The sequence below is a fragment of the Micropterus dolomieu genome, linkage group LG22, assembly GCF_021292245.1.
Source record: "Micropterus dolomieu isolate WLL.071019.BEF.003 ecotype Adirondacks linkage group LG22, ASM2129224v1, whole genome shotgun sequence".
NCBI classification, from domain to species: domain Eukaryota; kingdom Metazoa; phylum Chordata; class Actinopteri; order Centrarchiformes; family Centrarchidae; genus Micropterus; species Micropterus dolomieu.
Window position 1 is genome coordinate 11924593 of NC_060171.1, and position 21899 is coordinate 11946491.

The following is a 21899-nucleotide window of genomic DNA, read 5'->3' on the forward strand; positions in this document are numbered from 1 at the left end:
TGAACCACCTGGCAGCTTTCTCTCTTGCAGCCGCATCTCATTCCTTGCCAAGATGGACTGCCCAGCTACATGAGATTACCATCTGGCGAAGACCACCATGTCTAAGTTACTGCAAGTGATTCATTCATTTAATTGATGCTGTACAAGCAAACAGGCCAAGCCCCGGAGCCAGCACGCTGTCAGTCACAAAGTGATTTTCCCAAACAACTGATAAAAATTTGGCAGTTTCAGCGAGAGTCTGCTGAACTTTTCAAAAAATGTAACTGGGTATGAAATTAAAAATGTGAAGTGTTAATGTTTTGTTTTATTTCATCAGGATGGGCAAGTCATTTCTAGGCTTTTTCTGTTATTGTCCAGGATTTTTATTTTATTAGTCTCATTAAATTAATGAGCTATAGTTCAACTTTTTCCATTATTTGTTTTCTTTCTCCATCCAGTACTCATGAAGGATCGCTGTAAGCTCTTCTGCCGGGCTGCTGGTACTACGGTGTACTATCAGCTGAAGGATCGCGTCATCGACGGCACGCCATGTGGGATGGATACTTTCGACATCTGTGTTCAAGGCCTCTGCAGGGTATATCTGTCTGTTAATAATAATGAGCTTATGCATACTCACACACACACACATGCACGCGCGCACACACACACACATCAAAGTCAATTTAACTTATTCTCATGATGATTTATCTGTGCCAAAGTTACATTTTGGCTTTTGCAGAAAAACAAACTTAACACGCTCAGCCTACTCATACTTTTACATGATTCACGTTTTGTAATTACTGGAAAGCAAATGTGTAGTTCAAAACATTCAAACTAATAATTTTAAGTACAGCATAATATTACATCGCTCTAAATCACAACATTCTATCTTCTCTTAATCTGTGCCTCCTCAGCAAGCAGGCTGTGACCATGTTCTTAACTCGAAGGCCAGGAATGACAAGTGCGGAGTATGTGGCGGGGACAACTCGTCGTGTAAAACCCTGGCAGGGACCTTCAATGATGCTCAGTATGGTAAGTCCGGCTGCTTATATTACATGTAAGGTACACTAATAACTGACTGTTAACAAAAAAGGTGTTGCTATTACACATACTGTGTGTCAGCAGCTCTTGCAGATGATCTATGATATATCTGATATGCTGTAAGAAAGACTTAATTTCCATGTGGCTGCCACAACTGCTGTACGCTCATATTAGGTGCTGATGTCATGTCTGGTTATGTTTAAACATATTAAGCTTGATTTTCAGCAACAATGCGTGCTTCTGCCAAATTTGGATAAATGCAGAACACCAGTCTTCTCTAAAGCTTCAGAAACTGATTTACACAGAGATCTCACTCTTTCAGGTCTTTCGATTGCAAACACAAACCTGACATCACCCCTTTGAACTGTCCTCCTTAATGCGGCGCTTCACCGTGGGCCAACTGCTGATTGCATCCAATTCTTTTTAGGTCTGGGCAGCAAAACGGCAGAGACATTAGCATAAAAGCTCTGGGTGTGGCCTCTGTCATGTTTACTTCGCATTAGTTTGGCGCTGAACTTTAGCATCTCTATCCATCTGCTTTCTCTCTGTACTTTGTTGGCTGGGGGTAGAGGGTTTTAGGACTGGATTGAACCAATCCAGGCACTGTGCTCAGCCCTGGAAATTTGGCTTGACCTTAACAAAGAGAACATGAGTGGGAGTGCAGCCCAGGCAGGAAATCTCTCTGCTCCTGAGTCTAGGCTTGTCTTTCTGTCTTTCACCCTTTTGTCCTTTCCTGTTTGATGTCTCTCTATTTCTTATTTGCTACTGTTGTCTCTTTCCTTTGCTTTCTCTGTGGCAATCTTTGTCTTTCTTCACCTTTTTTTTGTCTTTTGGGGAAGGTCCAAATTAAGTTACATCTTCATAAGCAAGGAAAAACAAATTGCGAGGCAAGATGTGAGATGAATTGGCGCATCAATTTATTTTTTTATAGTTTAATTCTGCAGATGTGTAAGACCTGACTGTTGCTGTGTATTTTTTTAATTTTCCAGTATTACAACAGATAGAAACTTGACACTTGGATGTTTTTGCTGGTCTCGATCCAAGTCTTTAGATTGTAAAGTTTAAAGTAAGTTAAGTGTAACCCATCAAACAAATGTTGAAATTATTACCAAGCACTTGGATTTGTAAACGTTGGGGCCAGATGGTGGTGCATATATGAAAGAAATCCTTAAAATCCTTGGTATTACAATTCATTGTTCAGAAAAAATCTCCCCTTACTCATGCGGCTCCGTTACTCCAACTCTCCGACAGTTCAAAAGAATCCCCAGGCTGGTAGATGATGCAGAAGAATGATGAGGTGCAGTAAGTAGATGTCTGTGCGGCGATGCAATGCATGGGTGGGGTCCCTCAGCAGGCTAGCTCCCACGGTTCCACGTTCTCTCGAGTCCCTCAGGAAAAACGCCGCTCGGGAAAAACGGCTGACCGAGCTACACTTATCACTTTCACTGGAAAAAAACAAACGACTGAGCCCGCAACGACGCAGAAATTAACTGCAAGGTAATATTTGTGGCCACACATGTGCTTAAGTCTACAAATATTTATTCTCTCCGAGTTCAACTTAAAGTTTTCCACAAATCGATACACAACCGTTTTCCCCACATTGGCTAAGTTATCATGACACTGGCAATCACAAAGAGCAAAGTTTTTCCCATTAGGATCTCACATGTAAAGAAACAGTCTTTTCATTTAACCATGTTGACTTAAAACAGTCCGGTCTAATGCCTAATTCAGACTACACTATATATGAAAGTGTAATGAGACCTTTGGCCTCTACAATTGCTTGTTTTATTTCATTTAGTGTGTCATAGTGAAAGTTAACTGACGCAGCATCTGGGCTCTCACAATGTCTCAAAAAAAGTTAGAATGTATGGTTCCAAGTTCACATTGAATCATAAACTTGTGATTGCATATATCAACATTTGTTTTTAGTGTCGGGTCCGCCACCAGACTTTTTGGCAAAGTCACAGAAAGAATTTATGATTCTATGACAACGAGCTCAGTGATTTCAAGAAGACAAAAATATTGTATTATCATCTCATCTTGACACTAGTCTCAAGAATACCATTCTGAATAAAGATAGAAAGTTAACTTTTCAATTAAACTGCTTTACAAGACCCAAGACATTGTACCTGAGATTTATGAGTATACTTGATACTGGCTTAGTTTTTCTATGTTTTCTGGTTTCTTGGAGGTTAAATGCCAGAATGGAAAAATAATCCAATCTCAGTAACAACAAAAGAAATGTTTGTCATCAGCTCAGTCAGTATCCTCATCCATCAGGGTGAACTTGTGACACCCTCTAATTTTCCTCTGCAGGCTATTAATACATCGTCTTCTTTCTTACTAGTGGCTGAGAGAAGCATGTTTGTGGTAAACTCTAGCGTTCCCTAAGTGCAGCATGGTTGTGTTTTTTTTCCGCTAGGGTGGTGTATTTACTGTTCATCCCTGTGTCACTTTGTGGTGGCGGATGATTGTGTGTGTGGTCAGTTGCTAAGCTGGGGGATCTCGATGGCCTCAGATGGCTTGTGATACCATTTTTCCTCAGAGGGGGGCCACGTTGGTGTTTTCTGAAGTTCATATGTCCTGTCTTTTTATGAGCTTATCCTGTCCCCAGTGTTTAGGGAGGGAATTTGACATTACACAGTGAACTCCAAGGGAGACTGTATAACTATATATTGTTTTTTGTGTTGTGGTGACAATATTTGGGTTTTATTGTGAAGGATTTTTTAAAAGTAAGTTTCTATATATCTTCTAATAGTGGTGCTTATGAAAGTAAAGTAGCTTCCTGTGCAGTGTGTGGCATCAAGTGAAAACATTTTTCAATCATGATGACTTTATAGCTTATGATGATGTTCTACATGGCTGATGAGAGTAAGATATGTAAACCAAGTGCTGCCCCCGAGTGGCTCAAGGTGTCAGGCTAACCATCAGATAACACCACACCTCTTCAGTTTAGTTCTGTTCAGGGGTTTTTTAAGGCAGCAGTAAGTAGTTGAAAGGCCAGATAGCACCTGACCAAAAGGGTTCAAATTCTCAAGCTGAAATGCTGACCTGAAAATATTGTGAATATTGGCTAGTCTTCTACAGTATGGAACAGCCACATTTAGCCTTTATTACATGATTTTACTCTGTAATCCTTAAATTGTTGCTATAAACAATAATATGTCGTTGAATGCTGTCCAAACACGAGCAGCTGCACAAAAGCCTTGCCTAGAGAAAGTACAGTATTTTTCTTTATATTTTGCTTATTTCATACCGTGCTCCCTATTCAGTCTCCATCCCTACATTTGTTGTTGCATCTTGGCTTTGACATGCTCTGTCTCCCTCATGCACACTTGTTTTATGTGTTAGTTTATCATGGGACAACAGGGCTGGTGTTGTAATTACAGGCCAAAAGTAGGTCCAGGGAATAATTACATATCATTTCACGGTCGGGCCTCTGAGACTAAAACAAGGCCTCCTGCAGGTTATTTGAGAGGACTAGACCTTTTTCTTGTATTTTTTCAAGTGTAACATTCAAATCCCTGGTGGTTAGAAGCGGACTTCCCTGACTGGGGTTGGGTGTAGCATAGTGAAGCTATTATGAAAATCAAGGTGGGACCGCTCATTGCTGTTATGGCTGCTTTGCTCCCTTTAGAGACTTATTTCAAAATTGTGTAACTTTCTGTGCTCTCTGTCTCACTCTCTTGTTCTGTCTGTCTGTCTCTCCTTCTTTTCTTCTGCTTCAGGTTACAACACAGTGGTGAGGATCCCAGCCGGAGCCACCAACATTGATATCAAACAGGTCAGCTACTCTGGAAAGCCAGAAGACGACAGCTACCTCGGTGAGTGTGTGTGTGTGTGTGTCAGTGCCACAATGTGGTTTTAAACAACACTTTATCAAATTGTGTTTTTTCTTGGGAGAATCAACCAAAAATGGAAGCAGTCCAGCCTAAAAAGATGTGTATATATTACATCCTTTCAGTTCTCGTCTCATAAATACCATTATCCCCTAACCATAAACCACCTAGACTTGGTGAGCCAGAGCTGTAAAGGCAAGCTTTTAGTGAATGAGGGCAAGGAGACATGGGCAAAACTGTTGTCTAACCATTTATATGAAGGAAAGGAAACTGTCATTTATACTAAGTGTATATGGAGAAAACATGAAGGGGCGTTGGTCCATCTGGTCATGGCAAAGAGGGTTGGTTGGGAAAGCAAATGGAGTGTCAGTCCCTGAGAAAGATAAATGAGGCAGCAATAGGTGCTAATTAGAGGCATGTGGAGCCCAGGCCGCATGAAAGTAGATATAGGGGTATAGGGTTAGATGGACCCACCAGGCTCTGTGTGTGTGTGTGTGTGTGAGAGAGAGAGCGAGACAACAGAGTTTTGCCTATGTTGTAAGGACGGGTGCCTATTTTCAGATGGTTCAAGTCAGGTTCAAGATGTTTTAAGTGAAATTGTCAGAGAACACATCTGGCAGGGATTTGTTGCCATGCTGAGGTGAAAAGCTTGACTCCCGCTGTTGCTGAGTGCATCAACTGCACATTGAGTGAGTGGTGTCTGTATTAAACGTGGTTAGTATTTGCTACACCCTGTCAATTTTGCCACTCCGGCTGGTACTGTATGTAGAAAAATGGCATGACATATAAAGGAGACATGCATTTGAAGTTGTGGCTCCTCAACTTTAAAACTTTCTCCCGTCGGACTTGGACACCTGTTGACACAATTAGAAAGCAGCTTTTAGATTTGCTTAGTTTTATATTATTTTTTTTAATCTCTATTTTATATTACTTATGTATTGTGTCGCTATTTCATGTCTTTCTTCTGTTTTTCATTGCAAAACACTTTGTGAGGTCTGATGTAGAAAGGTGCCGTATGAATATATTTTACTCAATTTTACAATGCTATGGGGCAAAAAGTGTGTGCACACTTTGGGTCCAGTGCAAGTATTTGATGATCAAGGTAAGTTTTCGCTCAGTAGACCTTCATCAAGGAAAATGGTTCACAAAGGGGAGTCCTTGAGCTTACAGTGACATCAAAGGAAGCCCAGCTGTGCTTCGTCTAGTACACACGAGAAATGCAGTTCACAACTGCTGTTCCCAAAGTTAATGTAAAACAACAACAACGAAAAAGTGACCGTAATGTGTTCACAGTACCTTAGCACTGTGTCATGAGTGTGGTGACCTTCTCCTAAACAGCCTCCCCAGGCCATGAGTGTGCTCTGATGCTATTGTTAATTTAGTAAATAAACAGAATTGCATTCTCATTTGAACACTGTTATGTGCATTATCTGTCCCTCTCTCTCTCTTTTTTAACTGATCCATCAAATTGAATAGAGCTCACGGTAGCTCAGCACCTTTTTAAGTTGATGTTGGTTTCTCCTTTTATTTTTGGTATTTAGAACAGCTTGTGTACCTGAAAACAATATTTGAGGTGTAAATTTTTCTGGAGAACAGGCTTCAGAAGAAGCATCTTCTGGTCAGCGTCATGCACAAGAAAACTTTAAGATGTGTGTATATTGTTAAGTGTGTGTGTGTGTGTGTGGCTGTAGGTCTGCACATTCTAAGATTTGTTGTTTGTTTTATTTTTATTTTTCTATTTCTGCAATCATCATTGACGCTTTTTGTAATGGCAACAAAAGTCTGTAGATCATTGCCAAAACCCCACAGACCTCACAGTCGTCTTTGGGCTAAAGATGACTAGCTGGCATTCAACAATGTGCAGAATGATATGTAAACACTGTGGCATCTAGAGACTTAATCACATACATTGTTTCGGCATGCACTCTCAGATTGTAATTAACTGCATGTTTCTTGGAAGTGTTGGAGGTAGAGAAAGAGGTGGTTGGTGTTCATTATGGCATTATGTGGTTGTTTGCCAAGTGTGAGTGTCTATCCATGTGTTCCTGTGTGTTATTTGTGTGCATATGTGTATTTGTTTGTATTTGCAGTCAGGGGAGATCCTTTGTTTGCATTGCAATGTCATTCATTAAGAAGAGTCACGCAGTCTAACTCCAAATAACTGCAATTTAGTGCCACCAGTGTTTCAACATACCTCCCCTGTAACAATGGCGTTGTAGAACAAAAGTTTGGCAACTCAAGAGACTTTAGAGAGAGGAAAGAGTTTCCTTAACATATAGCCTGAAATGATAAATGCCATGTCTCGTAAACATTCCCAAAACCAAGAGCAAAACTTATTTTAGGAACCAAACATTCCTTCACTTACACTGAACTCTTTCACATTTGGATTTCCGTGTTGTTTATGGTTCGTGGTCAGATTTGTTATTCTTATCTGCCCTTTTCTTATTCCAGCATTGTCTGATAGCCAGTCCAACTCCCTCCTGAATGGGAACTTTGTGGTGGCCATGTTCAAAAGGGAAATCACCTTCAAGGGAACCATCATTGACTACAGCGGCTCGGACACAAAAGTGGAGCGCATCAACTGCACTGAGCGCATTGAGGAGGAGCTCATTCTGCAGGTATTAGGAGGACGCTTTCTCCTCTTTGTTTTTCATTACTGTGTTTTCTTTGTCAGTCACTCCTACATTAGTTATACTGTATTTCCCTCAGCCTCCCCTCACTCTCCTTTAGTCTCGATCTCTACATCTCCTCCTGTAAACGTTTGCTTCCTTCTCACCCACCGACATATGGAGCCAGCTAGAAAATCAGTGTTAAGTCTTTCGACCTTGTCTTCCCCACCATCGTTTCCACAGGTCTTGTGTGTGGGAAACCTCCACAACCCAGACGTCCGCTACTCCTTCAACATACCCATCGAGGAACACAGGGAGCAGTTTGTGTGGGATCCCTCAGGCTCCTGGCTCGAGTGCACCCGCATCTGTCAGGGTAAGATCTCAGCTTGGCTTCCAAATCTCCACACATGAATAACAGGATCAATTCTCTTATAATACACGCATAAGTACATATTTAATATAAATTTAGGCCCATAGTTATTTCAAAAATTGTGAGTGATTGTGAACAAAAGTGTATTGCTGAAGAGGCTTGTGATCCAACTGACATGCACATTTCACAGCTACTCTTAATGTAAACCGAAAATATATACCACCAACAAATCTGTAAAAAGTGTGAAATTTATAGGCACCATAATGTGTCTTTATTACATGAAATCATATTACATGGACATGGATCTTTGCATCACTTACACACCTCTGGATACACCTCTGGACTCATCCCCTCTTTCGATAAACCCCCCTCCCGGCAACCCCAGTGTGACCCCGGCCAATCACATCGCCTGACACCTTCCCCTTAGCTTGGCCCTTAACCCGTCTTAGCCCCTCAAATTTTTGTTTTAGAAAAAGTCTAGTCAGGCTCCCAGTGGGTCAAAGTGCACAGCGGATCCAGTAAATAGATGTATTTGTGGGGTCTGAGACCGACATGGACCCATAAGGCTGTATGATGAAGGACTGGATGTCAGAAAGCTGGTCAGACTTGTTAAAGATGAAGAAATGTGATATTTTGGCAAGTGACCTGTCTGCCAGATGTTGTCTGATTTGAACCCTGCTTTTCGTCTTGCGTGTGTGTGCAGGTGAGCGAAGACGAAAGGCGGTATGTGTGCGTAAGAGTGATCACCTTGAGGTATCGGACCAACGCTGTGAACATTTACCTCGTCCTGTTGCTGTTACTGAGCCCTGCAACACTGACTGTGAAGTCAGGTGTGCATTAATGCACAAAAACACACACATACACCCACCAAAAACAAACAAGAAAAATCTACCGAGTACACACAGGCAACCATTTGTCTACCTCCCCTCTCACACAGGTGGCATGTTGCTGGAAAGAGCGAATGTTCTGCTAAATGTGGGCCAGGCTACCGCAGCCTGGATGTTCAGTGTATGAAGTACAGCCTGATGAAGAGACAGAGTGAGAGGATGGAGGCCAGCGCCTGTGGAGACACTGCCAAACCTCAGACCAGAGAGCCCTGCCACGGGGACTGTCTGCTTAAGAGCTGGCAGTACAGCGCATGGTCACAGGTACAATTTCACTAATAATAATTTCATAATCATTTCATTATTGGAGAAATTACAGCATAGATTAACACATGTGTAAGTGGGCTGAACATGTTTAAACTATTCTTGTAAACAGTGCTCTAAGACATGTGGACGTGGAAGCCGTAGCAGAGAGTCTTACTGTATAAACAACCTGGGTAGACGGCTGGTGGACAGAGAGTGCAACGATTACCAGAGGGTGGTCACTGAAACCTGCAACGACCAGCCTTGTCCGAAGTGGACTGTTAGCGAGTGGAGTGAGGTGGGGACATCTCACACGCATGCGCACACACACAGCAACACTTTCAAAAGCAGCAAGAAGGTTGAAAAACATATTTGTTAAGCCCGAGAAGGGGACTAGAAAGCATAAATCTACAAACTTTGATACAATTACTGTCAGAAAACCATCCTTCAGCACAGCTCACCACTGACATAGGTTAATAGTAAAGCCTGGGGTGTGTAATTTTATACAGGAGGTGGACCAGATTGCCATGAAATAATAATGACATAATACAGTTATTAAGTTATACCTAGCCACATCCAGTGCAACACAACAAGACAGTCCTTCCTATAAATCCTACCTTGAAAGGTCAAATGATGATTTTAAAGTTTGTATTAAAGGTTGTAAATGTATTTTCTAACAGGTGAATGTCTGATTTTGAATGCCCAAATGTACACACTCACACACAATTTCTTGTTGATTACATTTTCTCTACCTTTTCCACCATCATCTCACACCCTGCCACACTCACCATCCTCACCCAGTGCCTGGTGACTTGTGGGAAGGGAATGAGGCACAGACAAGTGTCCTGCAGCATGGGAGCTGGGGAGGAGAAGCTGAGCGAGCACTTCTGCGACCCATCTAGCAAACCTCCTGCTGTGGGGAGCTGCAAGCTGCCTGAGTGTGCGTCCTGGCAGGTCGGCGTCTGGGGAGCGGTGAGTCCTGCAGACACACACTTGCACACACACACATTCACACAGCTACGACATAGACACAAGGGCGAGGTGACTTGACGCAGTGTTTGACTGTGGAAATGGCTTTCACGTGTGGCTTGCCGTCTAACAGTGTGACTCGTATCTGTTACACTGTGTGTGTGTGTGTGTGTGTGTGTGTGTGTGTGTATGTGTGTGTGGTCACAGAGAGAGAATGTAATGTGTAGGAGTGATGGTGTATATTTCAAGTTAGTGTGTGTGTGTGTGTCTGTGTTTGTGTGTAACCTGATATAACGGCAAGTTACGATGGAGTGCGCTCTGACTCCAGCTGCCATTTCCTCCACGGTGCTTTCACTTTGCCCTCATATCCTGTCAGACTAAACCTGACCCACAGTACACACACACACACACATACACATGTTCCTATACATTAAAATGTCTTTCCAACTGTTTCTGTATAGTCGTAGCCCTGTTAGGATAAAGCACAAATTGAATGAAACATGTATGAATGGGTGTCTTTGGCCATTCATAGTCTAGTTTATACATGTAGATCTAATACCGCCACACGTGTTTGTTTGAAGTCAGATAGTGGTATTTACAGAGCTGGAATATATTGGCTGGTTAATGCCTATGTAATTATAATTTGCTGGTCAAATAAACCTATCCTGTGGCACTACCTCTGCACTCTTGTTGTACATGAATGTGGTCGAATCACCTCGTATGTGAGTTAAGAATTGGGTAAAGGGTCGAGTTGAGACTGTGGGTATGTGTGTGAACGCATGTGTCCAAATGTGTGCGTGCATGTCAGAGTCTTACCCAGGCTCTGCTGAGCTGAACCTTGACGGAAGCCCCATCTAAGATTACAACCTTGACATACTTAGATAGAGATTGAGATAACTTGTGGTTGACTGGGATTCTCTCTTCTTGTGTTTGTGTGTGTGTATGTGTCTGTGTGATTTTGTCTTTCAGTGTGCGGTGACCTGTGGCCATGGCTACCAGATGAGAGCCGTTAGGTGTGTTTCGGGGGACTATGGGGACACAGTAGATGACAGAGAGTGCAATGCTGCGGCGAGGCCGAGAGACAGTCAGGTAAAAAAAAAATAATTACACACTCATAACCAAAAGTTCAACAGTCAAATTTCAGTCTTAGTTCCCAGAGTCACTGGTTTTCTCTTGGGGAAATAAATAAAATGCAAGTCAAAAAAGACCTACAGCATTAAATCGTGCATACGTGATTGAATGAAGATGCCATATATTATGCATATCTGAGGTCAGGACACAAACAAGGCACAAAGCTCAATTGTTTTTTGGAAATTTCACTTCCAGGATTTTTTACAAGTACGAGTATGTTGGCTAACATTTATTTTCACCCTGATTTTATGTTTACAATAAGTTTGAAAGTTTAGTAGGGCCCTCTTGGACAATTCAGAATATGCTTCCGCTAACATAAAATAACTGCTGATTACTGTAAATTAGGGGTACACAATATATTGACTCAATATCTTTATTGCAATATCATGTTGCAATACGATATGTTGCAGATACTATGCATGCTTTTGTGGAGAGATGCGTCCATAGCTGTGTGGCTTAGTTGTGTTAGATTAAGAGCCCGCTTTAAAACGGATGGGTCCACTACACAAAACATACAGAGAGAGAGAGAGAGAGGGGAAAAAAAGAAAAGTGAAGCGAGTCAGAGGTGTGAAAGAAAAAGAAATGACAAAAGTAAGATGTGTGGCTCAGGGAGACAACAAAACAACAGAGATTAAAGGTGAAACGTATCAGAAACAGGGCCCATCAACTTGCTTTCCCCCCCCCCCCTATGTTTAAGACTATCAAAATCAATATCATTATCGCAATATTCATGACCAACATTGCAATATCACATTTTGGTAATATTGCGCAACTTTACTGTGAATCTTGCAACCAGACATTCCAGATTTAGATCACTGTTGAGCCAAGGAATAGGTTACCTGGCTACCTGGGTTGTTTTAACCTTTAATCCTACAAGATAGTATCACTACTAAGCCAATTTACCACAGGATTAAGTGATTTTTGTGGGCCACTTTGGAAGCTACAGGGCAAGCTGTAAACACAACATTGGCCTGTTATCACTTTGGCAAACAATTATCTATTTAAACATCCAGCAGAGAACATGAGTATTTATTTGGATTCATTTTTCTATCCACAACTACAACTGATTGCCATACTGGCTGGAAGTCCAAAACTCACATTCCTTTTAGCTAGAAATATATTTTAGATAGAAATATCTGGCACTTACTCTGCAAAGTATACCTTATGTTTACTAGCTAGTTTCTAAGTTTGCCAGTCTGCCGTTGCCGTGCTGGGCAGGGAGATTATAGTAGGTTGATAAGAACCTTTTCAGTGAAAACAGCAGCAGGTTAATGAGAGCGGTAGTAATGAACCAAACACTAAAGTTATGGGCCGGAAAACCAAAACATCAAACAAACAAAAATCCTTCGTAGAGCTAACTGTAGAGTGAAGTGATAATAATTCGCAGTTTGTCACTGTGAATGATCCCTTCTACATTACTCATAGTTATTTGATCCATTGTTACTATAAAAAAATTAAATAGTGCAGCTTTAAATCTCACTGGCTTAATTTGTACAGTAAGATTTGAACCTAAAAATATCTACTGATGTTCTCTGATTCTGATTCCAGCTCAGTGAGTGACCACGTTCATTCAGTTATTTTGATGTTGTAGCCAGGCAGAGCTCTTGTCAATCTTTTTTTTTTTAGTTAAGAGCATCTCCACTCACCTGCAAAGTATCCTTGATCACCACTCTTCGACGATGCTGTTAAATCAAGCGTATGACCTATGAACTACAAACTTCAGTGAAGCAAACATTGCAACCTAGTTAACGTCTGCAGTCTCTTTAAATGTTGGCTTGTCCTGCTTTGCTTTGACCAAAAGTCCAAGCCAGTGTCAATGTGGACAAAGACTACAAGGCTGCAGCACACTTTACCTGAGTGGTTCAAGTATATACCATAAGGGCTCTTAGACGCTGATGGACAGAGAGTGTTGAACTGATGACCTTTCAGTCTCTGGATGGGTGATCTGTCTCAGATCAGGTCACTACAATATGGACAGACATTGTATTAGGTGGATATACAAGCTTTGAAATGGTACTAAACTAACAGCTTGAGACATCCTTAACCACAATAATGTACATAAATAACCTTATGTTTCAAGCATTTTTTATTTTGTGTGGTTATTTGTCTATAACCGTTAACCCTGTTCCTTTTGGACAATTTTAGTCATTAGAGCACATGTTCTAGATCTTTGCATCCAACGGAGTCTCTGAAATGTATTTAGAAATATTCTTGGCATATTTACTCCCGCCACTGCAATGTAGTGATATATGACTCTCGATAATTACTAATTTTACTCTATTTGCATGATTGTTTTTTGTAGGACTGTGAGATGCATGCGTGCCCATGGTCCTCTCTGCCACAGAGCACACCACTTCCTGACAACTCTGCTCAGCTCCTGACTCAGTGGAGATACGGCTCCTGGACTGCGGTAAGGAACAAGTAGGGTTTATTAAGTCTTTCAGAACACGTTACAGTCGGTAGGTTAACCTTATACAGTCCAAAAGAATATACAAAAGCAATGCGGTTTTTGTTGAATGATATACAAACCTGTGTGCTGTTTCATTCATCTTTCTGTGTGTGTATAGCTTGAGGGGCATGATCTACTGGGCTTTGGAATCAGACCCTGTCTTAAACAAAGAATTAAAAATGAGAAAACTGATGAAAAAGGTTGTTTATCTGTGTGTACGTGTGTTTCTGTGTATTTAATAGAGGAAAACCACACTAGTAATGATGAGTCTCATGCATGTGTGTTTTCAAATATAAGGTTGACATAATCAACTTTATTGTAAATCCCAACATTCTTTCAGTACGTACTGTACAGGACCACGATCCTGTTTGGCATTGACTCTTTTACCCCCTGCTGCATCTACACACACACATACACACACACACAGGCTCCACTGTCTGGGCTGAGAGGCCCCTCTGTCTCTGTGATACTTTGCATTGTTACTCGTCGCAAATGAAAACCAGATTTCATCTAAACACAAGTCTATGGTTTCTAAGATTGAACCCCGTCTGTCAATCTGAAAGTTGGTGTGAGCTCACATGTCAAAGAGGCCAGCGCCAGTGTGGTCTAACAGACACACACAATATATGCACAGATACACATTCCCCCAAACAGCGGACCTGCCATCCTATTTGGAGTGTCACTGATATGAGAGGAATAATAACATGCCTATTTGAGCTGGAGCCATTTGATTGCATTAGGTATTCATCCCCTGAAAAATGTTGACCGTGATGTCCCATTGAGATGGCAGGGGTACAGCTTTAAATTATAAGCAGGTGAAAATTGATTAGGGAGTCATTTCAGGACACAAGTAATAGTAGAGAAAATCATTAACACATTTTTTTGTGACACCAGGTAAAGAATCCACAATATGATTTTCATCCAAAAATGTTGCTGTTACATTTAGAAATGTCTGTTACTTCTTATAACATGGACACATGATGATCGGAGATGTTACTGAACTGCAAAAAATCCTTCTCTAGACAACAACAAAATATTGTACAAGTCTTGAAAAACCTACTAGCATCAAAAAAAACAACAACAAAACAAACGTGAATGCAGGTTTGTTTGTCAGCTCCGGTAAAAAAAACAGGAGCAGAAAAGACAGATCAAGACTATTTATGCTGAAACAAATTTAAAGAGGTGGTATTATGCTTTTTGGCACTTCCCCTCTCCTTTATTGAGTTATATATCTTTTTTGTGCATGTAATAGGTTTGCAAAGTGAAAAAGCCCAAAGTCCAGCCCAAAGGGAGTTTCCACCTCCCACAGAAAACTCTGCTCTGAACTGCTGGAAAACAGCTCGTTTATAGTCCAGCCGTTTCCCTTAAGCAAAATGCGCATCATATAACGCTCGCCAAGCGGCTTGTCCGACACGCCCTCAAAAACACCAGTGGAAAAACACTGAGCTGCAGCACACACCTCTCCTCTCCCTTCCAAACACTAGCTACCCTCCAGTCAGTGGACATAAAGTTGTTACTGTGATGTAGAGACAGAGCTCAGTTAAAACTTTATGGATGAAAGATACATTTGTTACAGATTAATAACTCACCACTCTGAAACTCTTTCTCCAGTCTATGTTGCCAAGCTGGTCGTCAACATATACAGCTGAATCGAAGCTGTGTTTACCGGCTTCTCACTGACCCGCCCTTCTCTGCTTCTCATTGGCTAGTAGTCCTTAACTAGGAACGGCGCATGTGGAACTCCCAACAAAGATCATGTAGAGGCAAGATGTATCACTCTATAGCTAAAACGAAGAGTTCAAAGAGTACAGGGTGAAAAGAGGAGCTGCAGCAATGTGCAGTATGACAAAAATATGGTGTGTTTTGAAAATTAAACCATGTAAACCTGTTCTGGTACAACCCCTAAATAAGATTTTGAACCTGAAAATGAGCATAATACCACTTCTTTAATAACCGAATGCAAATTGTGCTCAACAACATAACATATATGATATAAATCATCCTCAAACAAGATATTACAACTTTTTTGAAGTGTGCTATTTGCATTGTGGTGGGAATCTTCTCAAGGAAGTGATCAAAAATGTATTTTTTAAGAAACAAGGGGGCGCTGGGTAACTTTCAGGGAAATATTGTTGCAGCTCACCAATGTCACTTACTATAAAATATCGAGTATATGTCTTCTACAGATACTATAAACCTATAGATACATGATATATATTACATACAGTATATATCTCATTACCATTTTGGTCTGCCACTTTGCAAAAATAGTATGGCACAGCTTACATGGCAACATTGTGGTGCATTTTCTAAACTGTCGCACTCTACCTTGTAATAATTTTGAAAACTAGAATGCATTTAATGGCATCACTTAAAAACCGCATGATACAAACATTTTTAAAATTCCACATAAGACAAATATTTATCTCCGATCTGCTTGTATCCGCATGTTCTCCAGTGCTCGGTGTCCTGTGGCAGGGGAAAACAGGCACGTTATGTCAGCTGCAGAGATGCCCAGGGAGGAGTGGCTGACGAATCACACTGTGCCCACCTGCCCCGCCCCCCGGAGTCCTCCGCCTGCTTCAGCCCCTGTGGCCAATGGCGTGCCGGGGAGTGGTCTCCTGTGAGTTAAACATCCAACACTGTGTCCAGTCAATGCAGATGTTTTCCACTCTGGAGACTTTCAGTAATCACTCACAGTTCATTTTTCCAACAATGTGAAAATCACCCTGAAACAAGATGGCCATTTGGTTCTGTCGTGATCTTGGACAGTTAAGTATTGATTTGTGAATGTCGACATGGCAAGAGAGCCAAATCTTTTGATGATGTCTCTAAAAGACCAGGGCTGGGGATTGTCTAACTGGCAGTTAAATAGCCAGGGATGATTTACAGTGATACTGTCGCAATCTTTTAATCATGTGTTCGTGTGAAATTAAGTCCTCTTTAAATCTAAGAGCCTAAATGAAATATGTGAGGTCTTAAGTTCGTGAAATTCATGCCATGTTAAGCTAATTTCTACTGCTGTTGAATTCCCATTCACGGGATGTGGTGTATCACATCACATCAGGAAGCAATATATGGGACAATACATGTATATGGGAGCAATCAATGAAAACAACACTCCCAAAACTTAGGGCTGTTTTAGAACCTGGAAAATCTTCCATAAAAATCTCATTCAAGAAATGAATGGAAGAGGCCTTGGGAAAAGGAATGCAGAGATTAAATGTCAAGATACTGTCACATTTAGAAAGTATAGAATAAATACATCACATCATCACGTCAGACCACATCAGTCTAGAACACAATTCTTATGGCATTGCAGACCATGTAGCTGAGTCTGAATTAATTCAAGATAAAATTACTGTTTAGTTTTTTACATTATTGGACCTCCATGTTTAACACCTCTCTCCTCCATGTCCGAAGTGTTCAGTGACTTGTGGCATAGGAAGGAACAGCAGGCAGGTGGTCTGCTCTAACTACCACCAGCCAGTGGACGAGTCTTTCTGTGATCCGGATGATAAGCCTGCAACAGAACAGGATTGTACGGCGGCGCCCTGCTCCTCTATCTACCACCGTCAGCGCATCAATGACCAACCCTACGGATATCCCCAGGACCCGGGACGCCATCCTGGCCACAGCAGCTGGAATGTGCCGTCAGCAGACAACCAGTGGAGGACTGGACCCTGGGGCGCAGTATGTTCAGCATGTGATTTTGGAGAAATTGCACTGAGCAGAAGTATTTTGTCTTGTGGTAGATTCACTTTTGAAATTTCAGTCATAATTTGCATCATTTACTTCTCCATTAGTTACGTTTCTCAAGAGCTTCTCATGGAGCCTGATTAATATTCGTTATTGGCACACAAAATGTAAATTTCGTAAGAAAGCCCATGAAGAATTAAATGTTTTTTTATGCATGGTCAGCATGGTACATGCTGTAGTATGCATAATGTTTTGTCCTGAGGGCCTGTGCGTGTCCGTAAACACATTCTTGTGAACACATTAACACATTGGCAGATGTTTTCATTTCCTCAGGCAGAGGGCCATACATGGTAAAGAACTTGACAAACAGCACCAGGGGACAGTTTTCAATGCATGTTTGGGACTTTAGAGTGTATATATGATGTGTCAGTGTATGTATAGACATTTAGGGCTCTATAGCTGTGTAACCAAGAAAAACTCTCGGTTACTTCAAGGTTCATTGGACATGTACAAACCCAAATGGTTCAGGGCTGTTCCTGGTCCTAATTCTCTTAATGTCCTTGGCCTTGAATCAAATTGTCAAAAAAGCAGGTACAATGTTTTCTTTGTTTGTTTTTTGGTCAGGCTCAATTTAATTTTTAACATTTTTTGCATTTACCGAATCTGCTATTTTCACATCTGCAAGAAGACAGATGAGCCTTATTGCAAGCACAAGCCCCTTGAGCTGTATTTTGGCTTTACATGGTGGTGGTGCAATGTAGACCTTTACTGCAGTTCTTAGGTACTGTATGTGCTACACATGAGTAATGGGTGATTCTTAATAATAGTATAATCTTCCACCAATTGTAGGATGCATGATGGCCTTAACTTTTAGTTGATTAAATCCCTGCAGCCATTATATGTTATGTGCTCTTTCACCCCAAATTTGTGCTTTCACTTGAGCGTAAGCCTAGTCTCATGAATACAGAGCCCAGTGTGTTGTTTTAAAGAGAGGACCTGCTCCCTGCCAAAGGATAATTGACAGAAGTGAAAGGCTAAGATTTAACACCTAATTTCCATTTCTAATAAGCACAAGTCAGTTAACAGATGGCTGTTACTCCATCAAAAGACCTGGTTATTTTACTATGAAACTCTATTTGAGAGATCAATTTAATGTTTGTTAGGAGTTAAATGTTTTGTGGGGTTTTATCTTCTTTTCCCTTTTTCTGAAAGGCATGAGAAGAACATTGTTCTATTCCACCACCACCCCATCCCCCAGCAGAGGCATTCATCCTTGCACACTTTTCAGTCTCACATGATGAACTTGACTGTAATCACTGCTGTTCAGGCTCACTCTGTGCTGTCCTCCCTCACATATATATAAAGAGCACTGAATGTACTCACTCCCATTGACAGTGGGGATGTGTAATTTTAATTGGATGCAGAGTGTACCTACTGCTCTGTTCAAGGCTGTGTTGTTCAGTGTTTGAGGCTGTCATTCATGGACTGATGTTTTTCATCTTTGGAAAAACATTTTGAACATTGCAGCTGGGTTTGGTCTTGGTTGCACTCATGTTTCATCAAACAGGTTGTGTATTGTGTATGTATTTGGGTGTGTCTGTACATGAGTGCCTGTATTTTTCTGGTTTCTAAAAACTAAAAAGACCAATTTCAGTGGAATCTATGAAATCCGCTACATTATGTTTTGTAATGTATGTTTTTTTTAAGTGTAAAAAAGAAGGGCTAAATGCTTTTAATATGTTTAAACTTAGCAGGTGTGTAAAAAATGTTGCATAAGAGCTTGAGTTGTTGAAACAAACCATAGCATGAGCTTGTTTTTGTTATTTATGTACGAAAATTAAACAGCAGTGAAGTGTAGAATTAGGTACAAATGTATCTACTGGTGCTAGTATAGTATAATAATATATAAATGGAAAAACTTAAAGACATGTATGTATCCCACCTATCCCAATCATCTAACTAAGAAATGTACACATCATGCTAGGCCTTACAGTATGAGTACATACAAGTACTTAAAAAAGCTTCCTTTAAATACATAAATCAACAGTTAAATCAACAGCCAGTAAGATCAGCTAAACCCAACCAATTATGGCTTGTGAGGCATATTTGTGTGTGCATTTGTCATAGTCCTCATTGACACACTTTGTTTGCTCTGCAGTGTTCCAGTACCTGTGCAGGAGGCTTCCAGAGGCGAGTGGTGGTCTGTCAGGATGCTGATGGACGCAGCAACAGCTACTGTGATGAGAGGGTCAAACCTACAGAGTCTAAGAGCTGTGATTCTGGGCCCTGCCCTCTGTGGAACTACGGTGTCTGGGGAGAGGTGAGGTTATGTTGGGTTTTTGTCCATACTCTTACACTTACACCACTTGCTCATTGTGAACTTTGTTACATTTCCCACACACCTTTGTTTTTCACAATTATCATCTGTTTTGTCTAAATTGTCTGTATGTCTGTCTCTCTCTTATCACTTTTTATACAAAAAACAGTATTTGTCCAATCTCAGTCTGAAAGAGTCCAGAGATGCCCCACTGAAGCACATTATAAGACACATTCTTATATAATAGTGTAACATGAATTTCTGTTTGTTAATTTCAGTGCACCCAGACCTGTGGTGGAGGAAGGAGGACTCGCCTGGTGGTTTGTCAAAGGCCCAACGGCCAGAGGCTCAATGACTACAACTGTGATGTCCTTGACAAGCCGACCGACATGGAGCAATGCAACCTGCAGGCCTGCCCAGGCTCTGCCTCCTGGCACCGCCGACCATGGAAGCCGGTACGATAGTACTATTCGTTTTCCTCCATCACTTATCTTCCTCTCTGAGGGCGCGTCACTGTGAGTAGACATAGTTTGTGCTAAAATGACTTCAGGCCTGTGCACTGAGTGTGTTTTTAGCCTTAAACTGTAGGAGTTTCTAACGTGAGCGCTGGGTTTCTTGCGCCAGTATTGGCTAACCAGCGCCAGCCCACCCATATGGGCCCTGCAGTGGCATGGTGCTGATTAGAATCATGAAAAAAAGAAACAATAAACAAAAACACAATGCTGCTCCACTTAGGGATCATTAAAAACACATGGATCCCATTTTGCACCAAGGCTCCAAATTAAAACCTATAAATCAGGACATTGTTGTCCAACAATGCCATATATTTGTAGAGGCTTAACTCTAGAAAATATTTATTTCATATATGAGGCGTGAAGTAAATGTTCTTTGTTGTTATTGCTGTCTTCACCATGTATACGATGTACACAAGTGTATATTTGTGTATAAGAGTTAATATTATGATCTTTATTGAACAGCAACAAATGACTGTCAGTGTATTTTGTATATGTATCTCTGTACAGTATGATTTTTGTTTTTCAAGTAGCTAGTTTCGTTACCGAATATTATATTTAATATTTTTGCTGTTATTCTTGGTAAGGCCTCTCATATCTCTCTATGAGTAAATACAATTTGTACAGAGGAAAATATTTTCAAAACATGTTTCATTTGTATTTTTGATAATGTGTTTTTTTTACTTACGTTGAAATGCAATTCGGAATGGCTTCATATTCATACAAATTAACCTTAAACAATATTCAAAAACTAAATTAAAAGTGCCTTGAAATCATTGAAATTAGGCATAATAATAATATTATTTCTAAAAATATGAATAGTTTTTTATATTTCAATAAAGTATATTGTCCAATATATGATGTATTCTATATCACAGAGGAAAACGGGCGGAAGCGCTGATAAAGTACACTGTAATTACCATTCAAACATATTTCTTTACCTGCTTCTTACTTTACATACAGTCCATTGGGCACAAGATTTTGTGCTATGTCACAAAAAACAATGGCTTGTCAAAATGAATCATTTTAAGTGTTAATGGAAATGGTGGACACTTTGGACTTAATCCTAATGTCATATCTGTGAAAGGATGTCAGTCTGAGGTTTAATCCAGTTTCTTTGTTATGGTAAGGTGCTATTAAATTTTACATTATATAATGGTGCATTGTCGGTATCATGAAGATAAAGTTTTTATCATATTTCCAGGCTTAGAATGAATTTATTTATTCTGTTAATGGTAGGCATCATCAGTGCAGCTTATTGAACATAAACGTGTCACTGCAGTACATCGAGGAGATCATTGAGCCGTTCTTTTTCAGCTTTCATCAATGTCTATAATACAAACTAAAGCACACAGATACCTCTCTTATAAAGTTATAGTCATTTGTTGCTGTGTCTGTTTAGTCCTTTGGCCAGTTTTTGTATTTCTGAAGGATTTTGTTTTTCAAATGAAACTTATTTATTTGTTTACAATAGCTTATTAATTGTTGCAGCTTTAATGTTTTGTTCCAGTTAAGATTGATGTAACACTTTACTTGAATTATTTGTCATTAGACACAGGTCACCTAAACACTACTGGTTGGGGCCTTTTACAGTAAGGAGAAGCAATGCCACTTCAGTCAGTGTCTGCAGTCACATGACATGGTCAGTGATGTAAATATATAGGCTTATGGGTAACAATCCCGCATGGCTTTGGCCCTGTTGTCTTGAAAAGCAAAAATGTCCACTTGAAATGAGTCACATAGATTTTCAGAGTCTAGGGCTGACTTTGTTTCAAATCCATACTTAAAACATGATGTTACTGGGAGCAGGTAGAAACTATTCATTCTTGGCAAGTTACAGCATCACAACATCACATT

At 40.6% G+C, this 21899-nt stretch overlaps 1 protein-coding gene across 4 annotated transcripts in view; it reads left to right on the forward strand.

Moving 5' to 3' along the window:
- Nucleotides 1–21899, forward strand: part of LOC123962509 (A disintegrin and metalloproteinase with thrombospondin motifs 20) — an 88323-nt gene that overhangs the window by 42541 nt on the left and 23883 nt on the right. For all 4 annotated transcript variants that reach the window (XM_046038678.1, XM_046038677.1, XM_046038680.1 and 1 more), the window contains 15 exons: nucleotides 438–574; nucleotides 894–1011; nucleotides 4749–4844; nucleotides 7311–7477; nucleotides 7712–7841; nucleotides 8542–8668; nucleotides 8776–8986; nucleotides 9099–9263; nucleotides 9767–9937; nucleotides 10904–11023; nucleotides 13368–13475; nucleotides 15973–16137; nucleotides 16938–17207; nucleotides 19372–19533; nucleotides 19809–19985. In XM_046038678.1, the coding sequence (XP_045894634.1) occupies nucleotides 438–574; nucleotides 894–1011; nucleotides 4749–4844; nucleotides 7311–7477; nucleotides 7712–7841; nucleotides 8542–8668; nucleotides 8776–8986; nucleotides 9099–9263; nucleotides 9767–9937; nucleotides 10904–11023; nucleotides 13368–13475; nucleotides 15973–16137; nucleotides 16938–17207; nucleotides 19372–19533; nucleotides 19809–19985 (2324 nt within the window). The remainder of the gene's footprint in view (nucleotides 1–437; nucleotides 575–893; nucleotides 1012–4748; nucleotides 4845–7310; nucleotides 7478–7711; nucleotides 7842–8541; nucleotides 8669–8775; nucleotides 8987–9098; nucleotides 9264–9766; nucleotides 9938–10903; nucleotides 11024–13367; nucleotides 13476–15972; nucleotides 16138–16937; nucleotides 17208–19371; nucleotides 19534–19808; nucleotides 19986–21899) is intronic.